Source organism: Diadema antillarum, unplaced genomic scaffold (assembly GCF_040938485.1).
Source record: "Diadema antillarum isolate AM-2024a unplaced genomic scaffold, OU_Dant_1.0 seq00000368_RagTag, whole genome shotgun sequence".
Classification (NCBI taxonomy): Eukaryota; Metazoa; Echinodermata; class Echinoidea; order Diadematoida; family Diadematidae; genus Diadema; species Diadema antillarum.
In genome coordinates, this window is record NW_027271369.1 from 1,917,750 (window position 1) to 1,936,916 (window position 19,167).

Here is a 19,167-nt window from a genome sequence, read left to right on the forward strand (position 1 = left end):
TTCCACTGGGTGCTGTTCCAAGCACACACTTCCGCCAGCACACTTTTATTCTGTGGAGATTAACCTACTGTGCTCCAAATGAGATGGGGACCTCCTGGCATTGGCTTCATGATCTGCTATATTTCAAATATACCCCTTGATATCTCATTCTAAGATTTAACAGGTGTGTACAAACTGTTTCCAGAACTTTTGATTGTTCTGCTTGCATACTGTGCAATGTTACAGAACATTTTGGGCAGACTATCTGTGTAATTTGGTGCATGATTATAATCAAAATCAAACAAATTCTCTTACTGATGAGCTGTAAATATTGACTAAATGCTGTATTAGTATATGGTGAGCAAATTGAAAATTTCTCAAAATGATGACTGAAATTTTATCTTACACTCGTTAAAGAACGTGGTACCAAACTTCAGTCATTTGAACAGTGGACTTCATTTTAATAGTCAAACACAAGTACGCTTATCTGATACATCATTGCCTTCAAGAAGGAAATTTATGTTGAGGCAAATGTTTCCCACAGTTTCTTCAAGGGGAAAAAAAATCAAATCATACTCTCTATCTATAGTTATCGGCAATTTGAACTGTTCCAGAAGCATCAAGTGAAAACAGGGTCATATGCCGTAGCTTGGAGAGAGAAAGTGATGAGGCAGGTGAGAGCAGCTCAGGTGAATCTTAACCAGGAGGCCGTGGGAGAGGGGCTCCATCAAACACCTGTTAGGAGCTCCTTAGAGGGGCGAGAGTGCCTCTTTTGCCCTCCAGCCCCTTCTTTCTCTGAGGACAGGTGGGAAGTAGAGGGGGGAAAAGGAATACTAATTTGAAACTTTTCTTTTTCTCAACTTTGCTCGAATCTCAACGGTTGAAATCAACTTTCTTCGTGAGGCCAATTTTGTTTGATGAAAATAGAACAGGTGATATTTCAGAATCTACCAGGTGATGATTTTCTTCCAAGCATATCATGGCTGCTGCCGGAATACATCCAGATTAAGATTGTATCCAAGAAAGACCATGGAATGTTTTCCGCATATTTTTATTGCTGCGCACACTGCCTACCAATGATGGTCGGGATTGTTCTCTCCTCCCACCCCACTGATTGTACCCAAGTTTTGAAAGTTGATCCTAAAATATGCATTACTGGGATAATCAGAGCATGGGCGAGCGTGACTTGAAAACCTATGACTGATCCATTCCTCATCATAGGAAGTTGTGTCCAAAACTATATCACCGAAATATGTTAGTATGAAAATGATACATATCATACTCTATCTTTATCTTTGTTCATGATCAGAAAGAACGAAAGATATGTAATATCATATTATGTTCTTAAATGCCTAAGTTTCCATCCATCTTCAATGAATCGTCCATTCAACTCAAATTTCGTAGATAACTTAATACGGAAACTATGGCTACAACATATGGAACGATGTGTTACACTTATAGTGACAATGAGGTAATCATTGTTCCTCAGAACTGGTATAATATTTTGCAAGTGTTGTCTGTTTGTGCTGCCATTAACCCATCCTCTCCCAAGAAATGTGTTTTTGCTGTTTATTTTATCAACATCATGTGTTTTCGGGTACATACATTTCTGCATGAGACACTCCTTGTTATTTCCTTTGTAGACAGTGCCTGGTCGTTCTTACTAGGCAACAAAATGACAAACACCTTCAGGAACACACAATCCAATGAATTCAGACTGAGTGAAATTTGATTTTTCTTCATTAGTGTTACTTTTTAAATTCTATGACTCTTTCAAAATATTTCCTAAGGTCAAAGGCATTTTCTTGATGACTTCTGAACAGTTCCCTTTGACGTTGTCATGTATGAAGAAGATAATTGTTTTTTTTTTTTGCAATATTAGTGGGTGCAAGGATGGAAGATTTAAGATGTTTACATATGATGAATCATGAGTTGGCATGGCAACATGACATACAGCCACATATCTTTCCCCTGTCCTCCAGGCACGTGGCTGCCTTGATGATTTCCCAGGAGCAATCTCATGAGATGTTATCACATCAAATTTGTGACCTAGTTCTGTCAACATTTTAGCCTGACATCATTGAATAACTAAATAATGAGATTTCTGTTATTAAAAAAAAAAATTATTACATCTTTACATGAATCTCACATTGACGTCAAAGTCACTCTGAAAGTCCTCTGTGTATTTTTTTTTTTTTTTTTGGGGGGGGGGGGAGGGGGAGGCGGGAGAGGGAAGTAGACTTGGCTGATAAGATGGGGAGCTGGGGGGATGAAATACTATTCTACTCAGAGTTACTAAAGGTGACATGAGTTGCTCTTTGCTGTGTGAAGGGATGTCAGTGATTGTCTCACACATGGAGTATCTAATTTCCGTATGCCTCTTAAATCTCAGCTTTAGTTGGTCACAAGTTTGCCAATCAACACATTTTGAGGTCACCGGAGAGGCTTATTTCACACCTCACATGTTAAATTTAACACTTTATCACAAAGCCTTGTCACAAGCTTGAGATGGTAGATCTCTCCAAAGTTAGAATTTGAAGGACATTTTATCTTTGGTGCATCTATGTTGTTTTATTAGTCAGTATACATTGTACAATACTTTGAGCCACAATGAGCAAAATGAGCAGTGAAATACAAATTGTATATCTTACTCTTGCAAAAATTTCACTACTGTAAAGACTTAAAGTACTCATATGCATTCAGTGTTATTGCCATGTGTTCAATGTAGTGTAGCAGGTTTCCCCCTGAATGCTGTGATAAAGGGTGTCAACCATGTATGACTGTACATTCATAGTTATGGATATGAAAGCATTCTATTATATGTTTTGTACTCGTCAAATTCTACTAAACTTTGTGGTTGATCCATCTCTTTTGTTATTGATATTTTCGCATCATATTCCCATCGCCTTGGGGGTACATTCCAATTGATAATTTATATTGCCAGCTGCATTGCTTAAAGGACAAGTTCACCTTCATAAACATAAGGATTGAGAGAATGCAACAATATTAGTAGAACGCATCAGTGAAAGTTTGAGGAAAATTGGACAATCGATGCAAAAGTTATGAATTTTTCAAATTTTTGTGTTGGAACCGCTGGATGAGGAGACTACTACAGCTTGTGAGTCATATGCGTACAACAGTATAAAGAAAATGTAAAAGAAAATTCAACATATTTTCACTTTTTTCGCATAATAAAAGAGCATTGGACTTGCCTCTTTCTAAAGGCAGGGGGAATAATATTTCCCATAACATTTGTTGGTAACGAGTCAGGGGAATGTGTACTTTTTTCAAAAGATGGAATTTTGTGAAATTCTCTTTATATTTTCCTTATATTGTTGTACACATGTGACATCTAAGTTATTCATACACTGCAGTAGTCTTCTCATCCAGCGGTTACTGCACAAAAACTTCAAAAATTCATAACTTTTGAACGGATTGTCTGATTTTCCTCAAACTTTCAATGATGTGTTCTACTAATATTGCTACATTATCTCAATCCTTATGTTTATGAAGGTGAACTTGTCCTTTAATGAAGGATATGAAGTAGGGAAGGGTTTGAAATGGGTTATTGCAAGAGGTAAGACAGATCCCCCATCCTTCCGAGAGATGTAAACAATGGGGAGAGACACTCCTCTAGTGTCTCACAGAATGGGCAACCGGTCCAGCAGGCCTCACCCGATCAATAGTGGACAATGGGCACTTGATCAAAGCGATCTTTTGCTTGACAATGGCAGGACGATTGATCACTCAGATCGCTGATCGTGATGACCGCAGTTTTCCTTGAGGAAAGGGTGAAGGATATGGCAACACACAAAAATAGATATACAAAAAGGGGCTGTTTTTGACAAGTAAAATGCATACTATACAGTGTATATACATCATCATGACTTTTTTTTTAATTTAAAATGTACGTACCTGTAGTCATGCAGGAATTTATTTACAAACAAGACAGAAGGTGGTGTCAATGACTTTTAAGCACCATCAACAACCATTCAGTAATCTCCAAGAATAAGATTGTATGAGTATTAAGATCACTTGCATTTCCTTTTCGTGGTTTTGTTTTCTCAAGACTAAAAAAGTGGTGAAAGTAGGACCACCTTACTGTTCATAAGCTGTGGTCAGACATGAATGCATTTTGTGTCACATCACTGCCACTTCCCTTGTCTTTTCTTTGCCCCTATTTAATGCTACAAAGAGCTTGTATTCACAATATGGGATCACTACAGGTCATTGACCTTTAGTATATCATGTGTTTGACGATCTCATGCGGAACCCTAAAGGGAGTGTTCAAGTTTTTATGGTTGTATCTATGTTTTATGGTCATATCTATCTATATCTGTAGAGTGATAGTGTGCTATCACCTCTCAGTAGAAGTTCAGTAGAATTTGTGCCTGTTTATGATTCAGTTGGCTCCATTTGTTGGTAATATAATGCTCCCACAGCACGTGAGAGATTTTCATTACCTTTTTTTTTTTGTCCAGACATATTATGTTCAGGCGTCACAAGAGGTATGAGTGATATGTCATAATATGATTCAACCCTCCGCCTTTGTGTAAGTCTATACCAACTTTGTCGCCATTTATGATGGCATTTTCACAGCTCTGATATGACCTCTAATTTTGACTTTGTCGGGTTGAAAGTCTCGACTCTTCATCAAATTTCCGTGGTGTCTAATTCTCCTGGCTAACTGATACTTTATATCTGCCTCACAGTCGTGGAGACATATAAAAGACAAAACTCACACCAGCTAGGTGGCGTGTATTTTCATCACAGACACCTGGATGGTGTTAGCTTGGCCTAAGCTACAGTCTCTTACCGCCACACACACACCTTTTGTTCACCTAGCTTCTCTCTAACCGCAAACTAAGTCCCATTGATTAAAAGTGATGCATGCAATATATTGAAGAGTATCCCCATACTTTTTGGCGCTTTCTTGAGGCCCTTCCTGCATTTTGATATCACCAGAAAAAAAAAATACCCCTCAGATATCGCTGTACTGTAATCTCTTTTCTCTGTAAATGTAAAGGATGTGTTACTCCAACTCATTGATTTGTCAGACATGTGGTATATTAGAGTGAGGTATTGCAGTCTAGTGGATTATCCTCTATGCATGCAGCAAAGAGGTCATGGGTTCAAACTCTGGCACTGTTGTAATTGTAATGTAATTACTAGACCTTCAAAAAAACAGAGCATTTAAGCAAGTACATACATGGCATATAATTTTTTCCCTCTCTTTTATCCAGGGTAGATATCCATCTGGAGTTGTAAAATGTGAAGCCAGACTTAAGTTTTCCAATGTAGACAAATTTAAAAGGTTGTCCTTCCAGGTGTAAGTGAAGATAATCCCACAACACGTCGATACAAGACAATAACAAGTAATTGATACTGCTTTTAGGGTCCAGCATCTATGTTGGCTTGACAATAGGAAGTGCTCTCGGTCTCTCCATATCGCCATCTTGCAACTGTGCCATTCTCATAGAGCGGTAACAATTATTGATTTGCTGATCTACGCCAGTTACTTCCACTTCGTCTGAGCTCCATGGCAGCGCCACGAGGCTCAGGAGCCGACAGAAAAAAAAAAGAAAAATAGCAATTTACTGTATGGTTGATGGAATAATCGACGCCCATGTCAAGGTGGTCTTTTGATGAGGAATCTCTTTTCTTAGCTGTTTCTTTGTCTCTCCGTGCGCCTGCTTGTTTGTATGTCTGCCTCTTTTCTTTTCTCTTCCTCCGTCTTCCTTTGTCGCCCTCGTGTGTCCAGCCTTTCTGTTCTGCACAGTAACACTGACCACCTGTGATTTGCTTTTGTTGTCCAGCCTGTGGATGACGTTTGTGCGGCCATTATTGGAGAGAGAGCAGTGTCGAAATTGTGCTTGTGTATAGTTGCATTGCCTGAATTGCTGTAGTAGTACATCAAAATGCAGAATTTCCATAATGTGCTTGAAAGAACAGTGAGCAAATTCAATTTTTTTTTCTTTGGGGGGGGGGGTCGTTTTTTTTTTCAGTGGCGTCTTACTATTAACGTAGGAACTTTGGCAAACATAAAGATAGACCGACTTGTGAGATATATATCTGCTATCTGTAATTCTGATGCCAAGCAAGGTTTTCTTTCTTCATGATATTTTCAGTGACAAAGGTTACAATGAGAATACACATTCATCTGACAAACCAACATGAACTACAGATTGAGAGCTGTGGTCACTGAAACTTACCAAGTGGTAAGAAAGTTTAGTGGACAGTTGACTTGGATGTTGGCGGAAGAAAGAGAGATGTGCAGTTTGGTATCCATGGAAACAAGACAGACATGATGCTGGGAAAAACTGTCTCTCATTTGTGCTAACATTCCCCATTTACTTTTATCTATCTAGCCAAGTATCCGTGATTCTGCAGGAGGCTTCCTGAAAATTATTCATTTCTTGACGTCCTGACACAAGTATAGAAAATATTGTGGATTTTGGATCTATTATTACCTATTGAAATGCATGCAGCATTGTACTACCTCGTCGAAAGCTATTTGATTTTGATTTTGGAATGGTGGCAGCCTTGCATGATGTGTATTGTTCATCCATCTCGCCAGACCATCTTGATAAGCCTGGAGAATATGGTTCATAGGGCCTAGACAGGATTTGCCAGAAACTAGTTTCCTTGAGAAGAAAAAGTACCTGAAGCAAATACTGGGGAGGATAAAAACGGTTAGTGCACTCATTTTCCATTGCATGACACTGTGAGACTAATAGTATATACTGTACAACAGAAATGCAGTGCCTGGTCTGATAGCTCTTTTCAGTAACCTCCCCCCCCCCCCCCCCCCCTCCCCCCCCCCCCGGAAAAAATAAAGTGAAGTCCTAGAAACTTCTGTCCTTGCATAGCACAGAGCTAGGAGCGCCAAGATGTTATCTGGTATTATGTATTATATTAGGGATGATTAGGATAATGAATGAACCTTCATCATTCCATTAGCAGTGCGGCAAACAAAAATACCTTTAGTGAGGAAATATGTTTACTCATGAGACCCCAAATCCTGCCCCTTTCACCAGCCTCCCAGATTAGGTCCTGTGTTTGAATTTTGGTAAACAAATTAAAGAATGCAAGGAAAGAAAGAGGAAAAAAAGGGCGGTGAACATTTCTTCGTAATTCCCTGTGTAGCCCAGAGACATCCGTTCTGCATCCATTCACGGGAGACCCAGAATTCTGACAAAGAAAGCAATGAAACAGGCTGTGCGGCTAGACTTGTTTGCAACAAATTCTCTTCTTTTCATTCTGTTTTGGTGAACGGAATAGAGCAAAAAGCCAAGTTATGGAAAGATCTTCAAGGAGCCCCTAATTACTGTTAGTGCATTTTCTTGTCTTATGCATAATGGAGCATCATCCGATCACTATGTCTGGTGAAACACCAAAAGGGTTTTATAGGTGGATATGTATGATATTACAAGCAAGATTATGAACCTGTTTGTTTGAGAGCTGGGCTTGTCATACGGTTATATATTCACTTCTGAGTCATAATGATTAAATGTGAACTAAGTCAAATGTATTGCTTGATGTCACGTTTCATTGCTGTACTTATTGAGTAACAAATTCTTACAGAGATACTAAACTTTGCAAACTACCTACAGTGCATTCAGAAACTGAGGGTAGATTTTTGTTTTGTTTTTATTCTGTTAGCAAGTTATAATTATGAGTAGATCATGGGAGATCTCATCTCGTAATTTTTCACTCTTGTTGAGATGGTGTAGGTGATTGAAATTCTACTCAATCCTCAGCAGTGCAGGTAGATCGACAAGCAGTTCTTGAATAAACCATGCCTGAGTGTGGTCAGATTGTGCGTCTGCAGCTGCTGCAGTTGAATTTGAATGAGTGTGTGTGGGGGAGTGTTTGGTAAATAGATCAGAAAGGGGGGTACCATGATGAAAGCCGACATGGGTCATTTGAGAAATAAATGATGCCTAATAACTTGCAGTAGATCAATGCCTCCGATAAGCTATTATGAATGCTTTGAGATTTCTGAATTACTCCCAAGGTATTTATGAATATGTAGCATAGCAACACTGTGTATGTATTCTGTGTATGTGTGTGTGTGTGTGTGTGTGTGTGTGTGTGTGTGTGTGTGTGTGTGTGTGTGTGTGTATGTGTTTGGGTATATACAAGTGTATTTGTTTGTCTCTTTTTTGTGGATGTGTGTGTTTCTGTATGTATGTGTGCTTGTGCATCTTATATTCATCTGCATTTAAAGTTGTAGTCATCACTTGCATATCTTTCTGCCTGAATCTTTCTCTTATTCTGAAACATGACAAATATGACATGAATGAAGGAGTCTAAATTTCTTAATATTGGATCCCTTCTAGAATAACTCTTCCATGCTCAAAAAAAAATATATATATACTGTCCTGATATGAATAGCAGTGAATACTCAGTTGAACAGGTAGGACCTATACTATAGGGGGAAAATGGCAAACTTTGGAAATTGGTCAGCTGTAGGCTTTTTTCAGTTAACTTATGGAAAACAAAAGATGAAGAGTCATCATTCAGAACTTGCATGAAATGGGGAATGAAAGGTAAAGTAAAAAAGAGAAAAATAAACCAGAGACAGATTGGAATGTTTGCTTTGAGTTCCCTGGGTAGGAGAGGATGTGACATGCTGCCAGTGTAGTAGCATGCTGTCTTGGTTTGAGCCAGAAATAGCGCTAGTCCTGCAAAGACATATTCCAGCAATTGTGTGATAAGATTATTTTAAATCTTTTCATACTTTCTGTTTCCAAGAAGTTATTTCAAAGTTATTGCAATGACAAACTATCTTGAGGGAGTGATAGTCCTCATTCAAACATGTTTCGTTCGATTTAGGCAGAATTGATACAATTTGGTTCGATAGTGTACTTCAAATTCCAAACCACTGAAAATTAGTGAAATATATTGTGTTGCAAACATTGTACCATAATCCATACTCTCAGTGGATGGAATACAAACATCTGATGAACTCGTTCTGATATTTGTGCAATGTTGGAATCTCTGACCCACTAACCCTTCTGTATTACAGAACAGAAAAATAGCAAAATATCATACATTCTTTCATTCAATTTTTCCATTTCGTTAGAGTGTGTATCATGTGAGAATGCCTTTTTGATATTGGAGATAAAGCTGAAATAGACCACTTCATATTCATTGATATGAAAGGGAGTAGATGACAGTGTCCTCACATACACCAGAATATGAACAAAGATTTCTTTCCTCACATTTGTAGACCTGTCAGTGCTGGCTTTCTCCTCCTGTGTAGGGAATAGGACAGTGAACACGCCATCAAAGTTTATTTTCTGACTCTGTCAAAGCTGAATTATTACTTAAGTTCAGATTTAACTGCCAAAGGTCAATGTATGATGGACAATCTGCCGCCTTTGTGAGAAAAAGGAGACTTTATAGTCGGCGTCATTCACCAGAAGTTAATATACCATGACGGAATAGGAACTTTTTTCTTTCTTTTTTTCCCTTCTCTTTTTAAGTGTTCATTGTGATTTGATAGGTTCACAACATGGTTGCATGAAAGGGCAGTGAGCTCAGAATGTGAAGTTGAACAGATGGTTGCCACAGTTGAGATTTCCTGGAGTCTACTTTTGTTAGCATGATTCAACAAGTTTTAACTGTTGGTTCAATTCATGGTATTCATATATCTCTATTTTGCAGAGGCTTCCTTTCTCATTTTGGTAATATAAAATTGTCTCTTTGTCCACAAACTCAGTTTTTTTTTAACACAGAGTGAGTGTACTGAGTTGAATGACATGTTTTGTGTGTTTTGCAGGGAAGAAAAGGCCTTGTATCTTGTGGTAATCTGTATTTCTGAGACAAATACTAGAATGGATTTCCTTCTTGACCTATCAAAATAAAGTTTGCAGTTATTGTTCTCCATGTGGTGTTTGTCTGAGATAATTGCAAATCCAAGAAAGCACAGCTAGTGAAAACAGTCTGTTTGCCCTCAGAAGTCATGATTTAAAGGTAAACATGTTTTGAGGAATGTTGCATCACCTTGCCAAATCTCCAGCAAAAACTGGTTAGGGGGCTGTACTTTTGTATTGAGGAGGGATGAAAAAAAACAACAGACACACAAGAAGAAATAGACAGTCCAAGTATCTAACAATAAGAAGTGAACAATATGCAAGGTTCCTTTTGATAGTGTTGACATCAACTGATGTGTTATTGTTGTTTTGTTCTGCCTGCTCTGTCGTGGTGTCCCAGCCCCATGCAGTGGTGCCTTTATGCCTCTGCCAGACAAAACAGTGTGGGACACTATATGGCTTGTCAACTCAGATGGCGCTCTTCTATATGGACCTCATTACATGTGCCAGTTTACCCGTCGATCTAAATTTGCTCTCTCTTTACATTTTGTTTGTGGTCTAATTCTCATTTCTCCTGTTTTTACAAGATTTTAGTGATATTTCATGCATTGTCACTTTAATTGTAATGATTATTGTTTAAATGATGAAAATACTGTTCAGAAAATCATGCCTTTTTAGTGCCATTTACTCTACAGTGTAAGTAAAATTAGAGAGAGCCCTGGTGTTTTTTTTTGTGTGTTTTTTTTTTTTGCATATTGTATCATAACTCTCGTATTTATTTGTATTTTCTTGAGAATTAACTTAGTTCCAGGTATTAATTGATCTCATATCAATGGGTATGATAAGAACATTTGACCAGAGTGTAATTGGACACTATGTGCCACTTCAGATTGTTTTGATAATCGTCATTGCTCTGCTCACAATATATGCCTACATTGGGCTGTCCAGTGTGGACACCAGATCAAGTCTACCACACTTGGGATTTACTCCAGTGTATATCTTTTTATTTCCTTGCAGGTGATGTTCCCAGTGTGGAGCTATGGCCCATCCAGCAAGCCCAGTTCATCCCACTGACAGAGGTCCTTTGTCTGCTCATATCTGAGATGAACAGACGCAAGCTTGTTGCCACGCAGGACACGGTACGCAAGAAGCTGTCTGAGTGCTATGACAAGATGCCTGTGCCCAGCCCAGAGATCATCCACAAGTCTCTGACTCATCTCATGAATGAGGGCAAGATCCTCCACAATGGCCTCGGCTACTATATCACCAAGGGTGACGAGGTACCGCCAGACACCACCGATGCTGAGAGTGTTGCTACTTTTGCCACTGCTAAAAAGAAGGAGAAGGTGAAACCAGCCAAGGAATACTTGATGTACAAGGATGGTGTGCTGACAAGGCACACCTTCCCAGAGAAGGTGAATGAAAACATGGGCATCAAGGTCCGAGCAGAGTCTAGCGCTTCCTCAAGGCCATTGTCCTACCCAGCCAATCCAGCTTTAGACAGTATTCCTGAAGGTCGCGCCGCCTTCCAGCGCAGCATGTCAATGAGGGAGAAGCGCAGTCCTCAGAAGAGGTCAAATTTTGAGAGAACCAGCTCCATGCGGCTACCAAGCGACATCTCCTACTATGACCAAGGTTACCTGACGTCAGATTCTGAGGCAAAGCCATCCTGCCTTGGACGACTGCTCGGCAAAGCAGTGCAGAAGAAGCCAAAGCAAATGCAAAACAATTATGCAGCTCCTCTTCAAACATTTTCTGCCCAGTTTCCTCCCTCAGACATTCATGACCCATTCTTTAACTATAACCACTGGATGAAAAAGACTCCTGAGAAGCTGGGAAACAAGACACAGAAGGATGATGATAAAAACCGAGAAGAAAGGGAGAAATCAAAGACTCTTGAAGCTGCGCCATCAATGCCAAAACATACGGTGAGCCCTAAGACAAAGAGGAAGAGTTTGCCAGCAGACATGAATAATGTGAAAGCATCACACCACTATGCCCTTGATCATGGACGCCTTACCCAGACTGCTAAAGCTCTTCAGCAGAAGTACCAGGATGGGCAGGAGTCCATGCCTGAGAGTGAAGTGGAGTTCCTCCGACCCACAAAGATGTACGATGGTAAGCACAGGACTAAGGCTGTAGCAGAACAAAAACCGTTACTATCAAAGAGTCCGCAGAAGGCAGCAAAAGATGACAAGGGGGACAAAATTAAACATTACTTCAACTCCATGGACAGATCTCAACCTCACAATCCCAAGCCATACCAGGGCCTCACCAGTGAAAGTTCCCTGGCAGGAAGTGACTCCGAATTGGAGATGAATCCCAGGAGGCGAGTTGCAGCTGTGGAGAAGAGGTTGCTGAAACAGAGACATGCTGACCTCTTGAGGGAGAGAAGACAGGGAAGGTTGTTTGCGAGTCAAAGGGTAGAGCCCAATGGATCAACAGCAAATGTGTCAAGCCAGAGACAGGCAGAGGAGGATTCACGCGTGCGTCCCTATGAACGCAGTGCAGTTGAGCAGTATGAGAAGCGGAGAAGTCATTCAGTACGAAGATGTTCCTCTGAGGAGGATCTTAGTGATGCCCAGATGGTGCAGCCTCCTGAGCATGAGAGGCAGCTGGTAGCCACAAGCCGCAAGATCTGCCTCGCATTCCAGGACAATGGCAAGATGGTGGTCAAGTCAGCACCACACCACTCCTCGCTGCACAGCTCCAACAACCAGATGTCAGAAAGCTTGGAGAACAACAGACTGCAGCCAGAGTCAGACAGGACGGGAGACAGCACCCAGCTGGAGAAGGTTGTCATGAGGAAACATGACTTGCTTCAGAAGAGACCACACTCAAGTCATGAGACCTTCTACAAAGACGAAGAAATAGACAAACTATTAGAAGAAGAGATGCAGAATGAGAAGGCTGACCAGAAACTGAAAGTCCACTCCAAGCGTGAGGAGAATGATAAGAACAGGTCCTCTGGCATGCAGAGCTATCCCGAAATCCTGGAGCACTATAACAGAGGGGGTAATGGAGAACTCAACAGGAGCTTTGATCGGGAGTCATTCATATCAATGAGTACCACTGAGTACACAGACCATGGTGATCCTCCATCCATTGTAAGTCACCCAATAAGTCCCAGTGGTGCCATCAATGGTAGCTGCCCTTCCCTACCCCAGGGTCAACCTCCAGCCCACCAGAGAATGGAGAGTTTGTCAAGCTCGACCGGTGACAGTGGTTTCAACTCACCAAGGTCATCTGTCAACAACGGCTTCAACTCCAACGGTTTTCCCTCCAAGCAGATTTCCCCAGACTCACTGACCATCAAGTCTCACTCCAGTAGCAGTAGCAGTATCCCAGTCCTGGTCAGACCAATCCCTCGGCGAGGCTACAACAGCACGGCCATGGCCAAAGTCAGTCCAACAGATCCACAGCGGCGGCGCCCACTGTCCAGCACAAGTGACCAGTCCAGCAGCTCAGACCTGACCGTCAAGTCCCTGAAGGAGAGACGGCGCAGTGAAAGCGATGACAAGGATGGTAACTCAACATCATCAGAAAAGTCAGGTCATAGCTCCAGGAGCAAGAGACTAAGCCGAGTTAAGAGTTATGAGGTCATTGGAACAGTATGAGAAACTGAAACAGGACCAGAGGTGACCATTTTATCCCACATTTTATCTTGCTCTCTGTGTAGTATTTAATTGCCCTCCCAATATTTGCCTTATTGATGCTGAGATTCCATGGAAAGTTAAGTAGTCTTGAAATGGTTTGTCAACCTTGCTGGGTAACAGAGCTAGAACAATGCCATTCGTACACATATTTTAATTCTATAATTGACTGTGTCAAGTTGTACTGTATTCTGTTATGAATTGCCAAATTCTTTGGTATTTACTACACCAAATATAATGTTGTATGTCAGAAATATGTACTTTTGCAACATAAGTTCTCTACAGTGGTATTGTATTCCAGAACCCAGTTCAGCCTTTTTGTAATGTTGCATCAGCATTTCAGCAGTCATGTGAGAAGAAGTTTGTACTATGATATGTAATTGCAACAGAAGTGATATAAGTATTTAGAGTCACCAATGCTGAATACTCACAACCGTCCCATTGATGCTGTGGCAAAATCTCCATCGAAGTAAACTTCTTCCCATTCCATGTTCTGGAATCTTGGGAAATAGCATACATATCATCAACAGACAGAAATATGAAAACACAATAAAAGGTCTATTAGAGAGTTAATGCCTTTTGCTTCCAAACTGATATGTACGGTATACATCAAAAGCTACAAATGATATTGTCCTGTGTTAGATTTCCAAAAGCTAGATTTACATCTTACTCATTTTTCCTCAAGTGTTAGATATTGGGGGTTTTTAAGTTAAATGTTTAAAACTCATTAACTCTGTTGCGTAAATTTTCCGTTTCATCATTTGTTCATTATGTATCATATTCCCATATCAAACAAAATCCCATAGGTCAACATTGAGGAGCGCTCTGAGGAATATAATTGAAAAGAGTAGTGCCATAGATAGAAAGGCCTTGCTACAATCCATTTTGACCAAAGAAGTGATAGACTGCTACATTTAACATTTTTGGAATAGACCACTTTGGATGGATTTAAAGACAGAAATGTGAATTGTGGCATGTGTGCATTTGGCCAGTTACATGACTGTGGTGCTTTCTTGTGGCTCTTTTCAGCAAAATGTTCTATTCAAATGGTGAACACAAGTTTCATCTAGCTGTATGTATGATGACGTAACATGCATGTGAAGAGATGTCATGTAAATGAAGTTGATGCAGCCAAAGGAATAATCATGATTAATTTCAATGAATTTATGAATAACCTATATATATATGTAGGAATGCTCATGAAAAATTTGCAGTCTTCTATGAGAGATCAGCATCAAAGTACTTCAGAGCCCGCTTGCTGTACATTTTTAGACAGCTGATGCTGATGTTGAAACAGTTACTAGATGGATACTTGTACTATTATACATTGAGCTGGTGTGAATATCAATTCTGGAACAGACGTCAGTACTTACGAGATGTTGCCACACACCTTAAGAGAGTGAGGAGCTAGCAGAAAACAGTTGTGATGTTCGTTGGTTTGTCTAAAAGGAAAGAGCAGTAGTGTGGTGACAATATTAGGTTGAAGAGCTTTCATATTATGTTCTGTGAATAATGATTTGTATCATATACGTCATGTTTGAAGAATGTATCATTGAATAAGAATCTGTACATAGCTCCTGTATTCTACAGATGTAACTTTAATCTACTTCCCCATGTTGTTATGTAATGAAGATATTTATTGTAAGATATTGTATGTTTAAGTTATAGAGGTTGAAAATGAGATTAGTAAACATTGTGTGTTCATAGAAACAGGAGGTACAATGTAGTTTGCCAGTATGTCTTCACACTTTAAACATTTTCAAGGATTACGGTGATTAGATTGTTGCAAAGAGAATCATTTCATAAATATATTGATCTCTGATACGGTGCTGAAACAGACATTCTGCTTGATTGAGAAGTGTACCATCTTATGAAATGATATCTTTTAAAAAAAGCAATGATTCCTGAATAGTCAGTAAATGTCTCAGCTCATTCCAAAGATTAGATCCATAGATTTGTGGAAATTTCCTGGTTTCAAATCATCTTGACAAGTGATGACAAGTAATCTTGGCAAGAGCCACAGATGTTGATAAATGTGTCACAAGGTAGGCCTACTGATGACTACATCTATACAGAGACAGCTTGCAAAACTCAGTTGTACTAATGCCATGCATATCCTAGTAACATGTCCTTTTGATGTAACTTAGTTTAACGTGTCGTGTATGTGTGACATTTTTTCATCTTAACCACAATGCTGCAACAACAATTCATGAATGTACTTTACGTAGTTTACCAACAACATTACTTTAAACCAAACACTAACTATGCCACCAGTCCTGTATTATAACTCTTGTACTCTTCTCATTTACTTGTGCCATATTGCTGTACCTGCCCTTAATACAGCCCAGACTACATTGTACGGGTAATTCAGGAAAGTGTTATTTGGCCTATTGATGAAATCAATGATAAAGTTAATGATATCGTAATTCATGTATACAGTTAGTTGTCATTGTTTGCTTAAAATCAAGTGATTATTTCCCAGTATTATGACCCAACATACTATGCGATGTGAAACACAGTTCAATATGGTGAAAAAGATTCACAGACACATAAGAATTTTGGGTTGTTGTTTTTTTAGCCCATCTTTTTTGTTTGAGGGGACATTGTAAAATACCCCTTGAAACATACATGAAGAGTTGGGCAGTAGATCTTTCATTTAAATATGTTCAATATATAGCAGTGTAAAGACTAATTATGAGGGAAAATAGAAGGGTTATTCAGATTTCTGTAGAATGTTTAGTGTCTTTTAAACCATCCTTGTGTACGTTCATTTTTTTCCAACATGATATCGTGTAATTTGACAATGGTTTGTAAGAATGCTGAGATGTCTTTCAATTTATATATGAAAAATAATATATGTTTACCTAATCATGTCTTTTGATGGAAGATAATCTTTCCAAATGACACCTCAAAGTTACAAATTTATCCCTCTCCCTCCAAGGAAATTTTTCTCCCCAAGTTTGTGTAGTTTATACAACTGACTAACAGTGTAGCACTTTCTGACACATGCCCCATAGTGTAAACCTGATCATTTCAGTAATTTCTTGTTCATTATCAAACCAAAACTACAATAGAAGAACTCAGTTTTAGCCTACACAAACTATTGATAATTTATTTTCTAGAGTAAGAAATGGAATAATGGTGTGTTGGTCTGCTCCCTCTCCTATCCCCCCCCCCCCCCCAGTGATTACAGATGCACAGGAAAAAACAACAACAACAAAGCAAAACCAAGACACCAGTTCAAAATTACACGTGTAACTACGATGTAGTTTGGAAAGTTCCTTGTCGTGTTTTGATAGTAGACATTTTCACTTCCAGTATAGCGATGCATGATTTCATTTTCTTCCCCAAACTTTCCGGCAAACATGTTGATGAGGTAAAGATAGCTATCACAACTTCTGTCATCATGCTTCCAGTGTTCCACCCTCAATGTGATTGGTAGCAAATGAAAGGTTAAAGGTCATAGTAGTGACTAAATCATGCATTGTGTGAAGTGGGATATTTTCTGTGTACGTGTACATGTCAAATTATGTTTCAATGTCATGTTGTCCTTTTTTGGCATAAATTGTAATTTTTTGAATGACGTGATTGACATGACAGCTCATTAAATAATGATGATAATTATCAGCAAGAAATGAAAATGACCTGTGTTGCTGTGCTTATCTGTATGACTAGTACCTTCCTACATCTTGTGAGAAGACTGTCTTATTTGTGCCTCCACGGCAAAGTTACAGAGGAAAAATCTGTTACTGGTTTGCATTTCACCATGGTCAAATGCAAAACTCTCCTCACATAATTCAAACCACCATGCAAGCGTTCGAAGATCATAAGATTTGCGCTTGTAACACTTTGTTTACACATAACATTAACCTCAGGAGAAATATTTTGAAGATACAGTATATCATTGGGCCTTTGTGCACAATATCACTGAGATAAAACAGATCACCAAAGAAACATCAAACTTGTAATATTATCAATCACAAATATGGAACAAGTTTGAAAGTGAAAGCATTGGATACGTTTTGAGAAGGTTAGAAGCATATTCTAGTCACTTGATGAGTAATTATGTTGAGAGGGGAACTGCCAAGTTCTATGCAGAGTTAAGTACTGTACATTAATTTGTATGTGTAGAGTTTGAATGCACAAGCATTTCAAAGTTTATTTTCAAAGTTGTGTTTTTTTTAAGTATGGTCATCATAAAAAAGGAGAATAATTAGGTCTTCAATGATACTGCAGAAGTTACAAAACATATAATTTTGAAGATATTCATGTGCCCATTAGATTTAAAAAAATGCTGTGAAGATGTTGAATATGCAATGTATGTGCCTATTGGATTAGAAAAAAAAAGAATGCTGTGAAGATGTTGAATATGCAATGTATAGGTATGTGGGTATGCCTGAATGTGTGTGTGTGTATGTTTGTGCATTTGTGTGTGCATCTGCTTCAAAATATGTATGGAGTATGTATGTATGAACATGTGTGTGTGTGGGGGGGGGGGGGGGAGGGAGCTATTGATACATGATCCCCCCATATTGGATCGCATCAACAGCTTAACAATTTAAAGGACAAGTTCACCTTCATAGACATGTGGGTTGAGTGAATGCAGCATTAATAGTAGAAGACATCAGTGCAAGTTTGAGGAAAATCGGACAATCCGTTAAAAAGTTATGAATTTTAGAAGTTTCTGCTCAGTCACAGCTGGATGAAAAGACTACTTTAGCTTGTGATGTCACATGAGTACAACGATATAAAGAAAGAATAAGGAAAAATCAACATTTTTCCATTTTTCTCACATAACAAAAGAACACTCGCCTTCTCTCTTTCAGAAGGCAGGGGGAATAATGATATTACCCTTGATATACGTCAGTAACAAGTCGAAGAAGTGTGCACTTTAATAAAAAAGTAAAGTTTTGTGAAATTCTCTTTTTATTTTCCTTATATCGTTGTACGCATGTGACATCATACACTGTAGTAGTCTTCTCATCCAGCAGTGACTGCACAGATACTTAAAAATTCATAACTTTTGAATGGATTGTCCGATTTTCCTCAAACTTTTACTGGTGTATTCTACTAATACTGCTGCATTCTCTCATTCCTTATGTATATGAAGGTGGACTTGTCCTTTAACCATGAAAACTGAATTTCAAGTATCATCATAATGATTAATACTTGTGTTTCATAATTATGGTCGATTGAAATTATGAATCTCTTTTTTAACCTTTTGGTCACACTCATCACTATCAGTGGGAAGACATAAGCTTCTAGGAAACGTGGATGCAAAAAAAAACAGCTCAAATTACCACACAGTGGCAATGAGTCAAGCAGTCAAATGACTACATACCAAATAGGGATATTACATGGTATCATTTCCTTTATTAATAGATAACAAACTCAGGAACCAATCACATTATTTATGCAAATTTATTCTGTATTGTGATATGTTGTATATTCTTTCACAAAATATGTCACAATATCAAACCAGTTTTAAGAGTTCTGTTCAGTGTAGACAAAATAATTTTTGCAGCAAGAACTGCGGGAAAAACGGTTTGCCATCAAACTTTAACTACAATACATGTAGTACCAATGCTTCAATTTCTTTTTGGCATCGGTTTTACAGTGTGTGGGCACATCCCTATATGTCCAGTGCAAGTAAGTACACGGTCACATGAAGAGCTTCCGCAGCTGAGAACGCAAATGAATATATAGCGCCCTCT

General features: G+C 38.9%; 1 protein-coding gene across 1 annotated transcript in view; it reads left to right on the forward strand.

The window, feature by feature from the left end:
- LOC139731324 (uncharacterized) overlaps positions 1 to 13,577 on the forward strand; it is a 65,415-nt gene extending 51,838 nt beyond the window's left edge. Inside the window, exon 2 of the mRNA XM_071642213.1 lies at positions 10,818 to 13,577. Coding sequence (XP_071498314.1) covers positions 10,818 to 13,417 — 2,600 coding nt within the window. The 3' untranslated portion in view covers positions 13,418 to 13,577. The remainder of the gene's footprint in view (positions 1 to 10,817) is intronic.
- Positions 13,578 to 19,167: the final 5,590 nt, after the last annotated feature.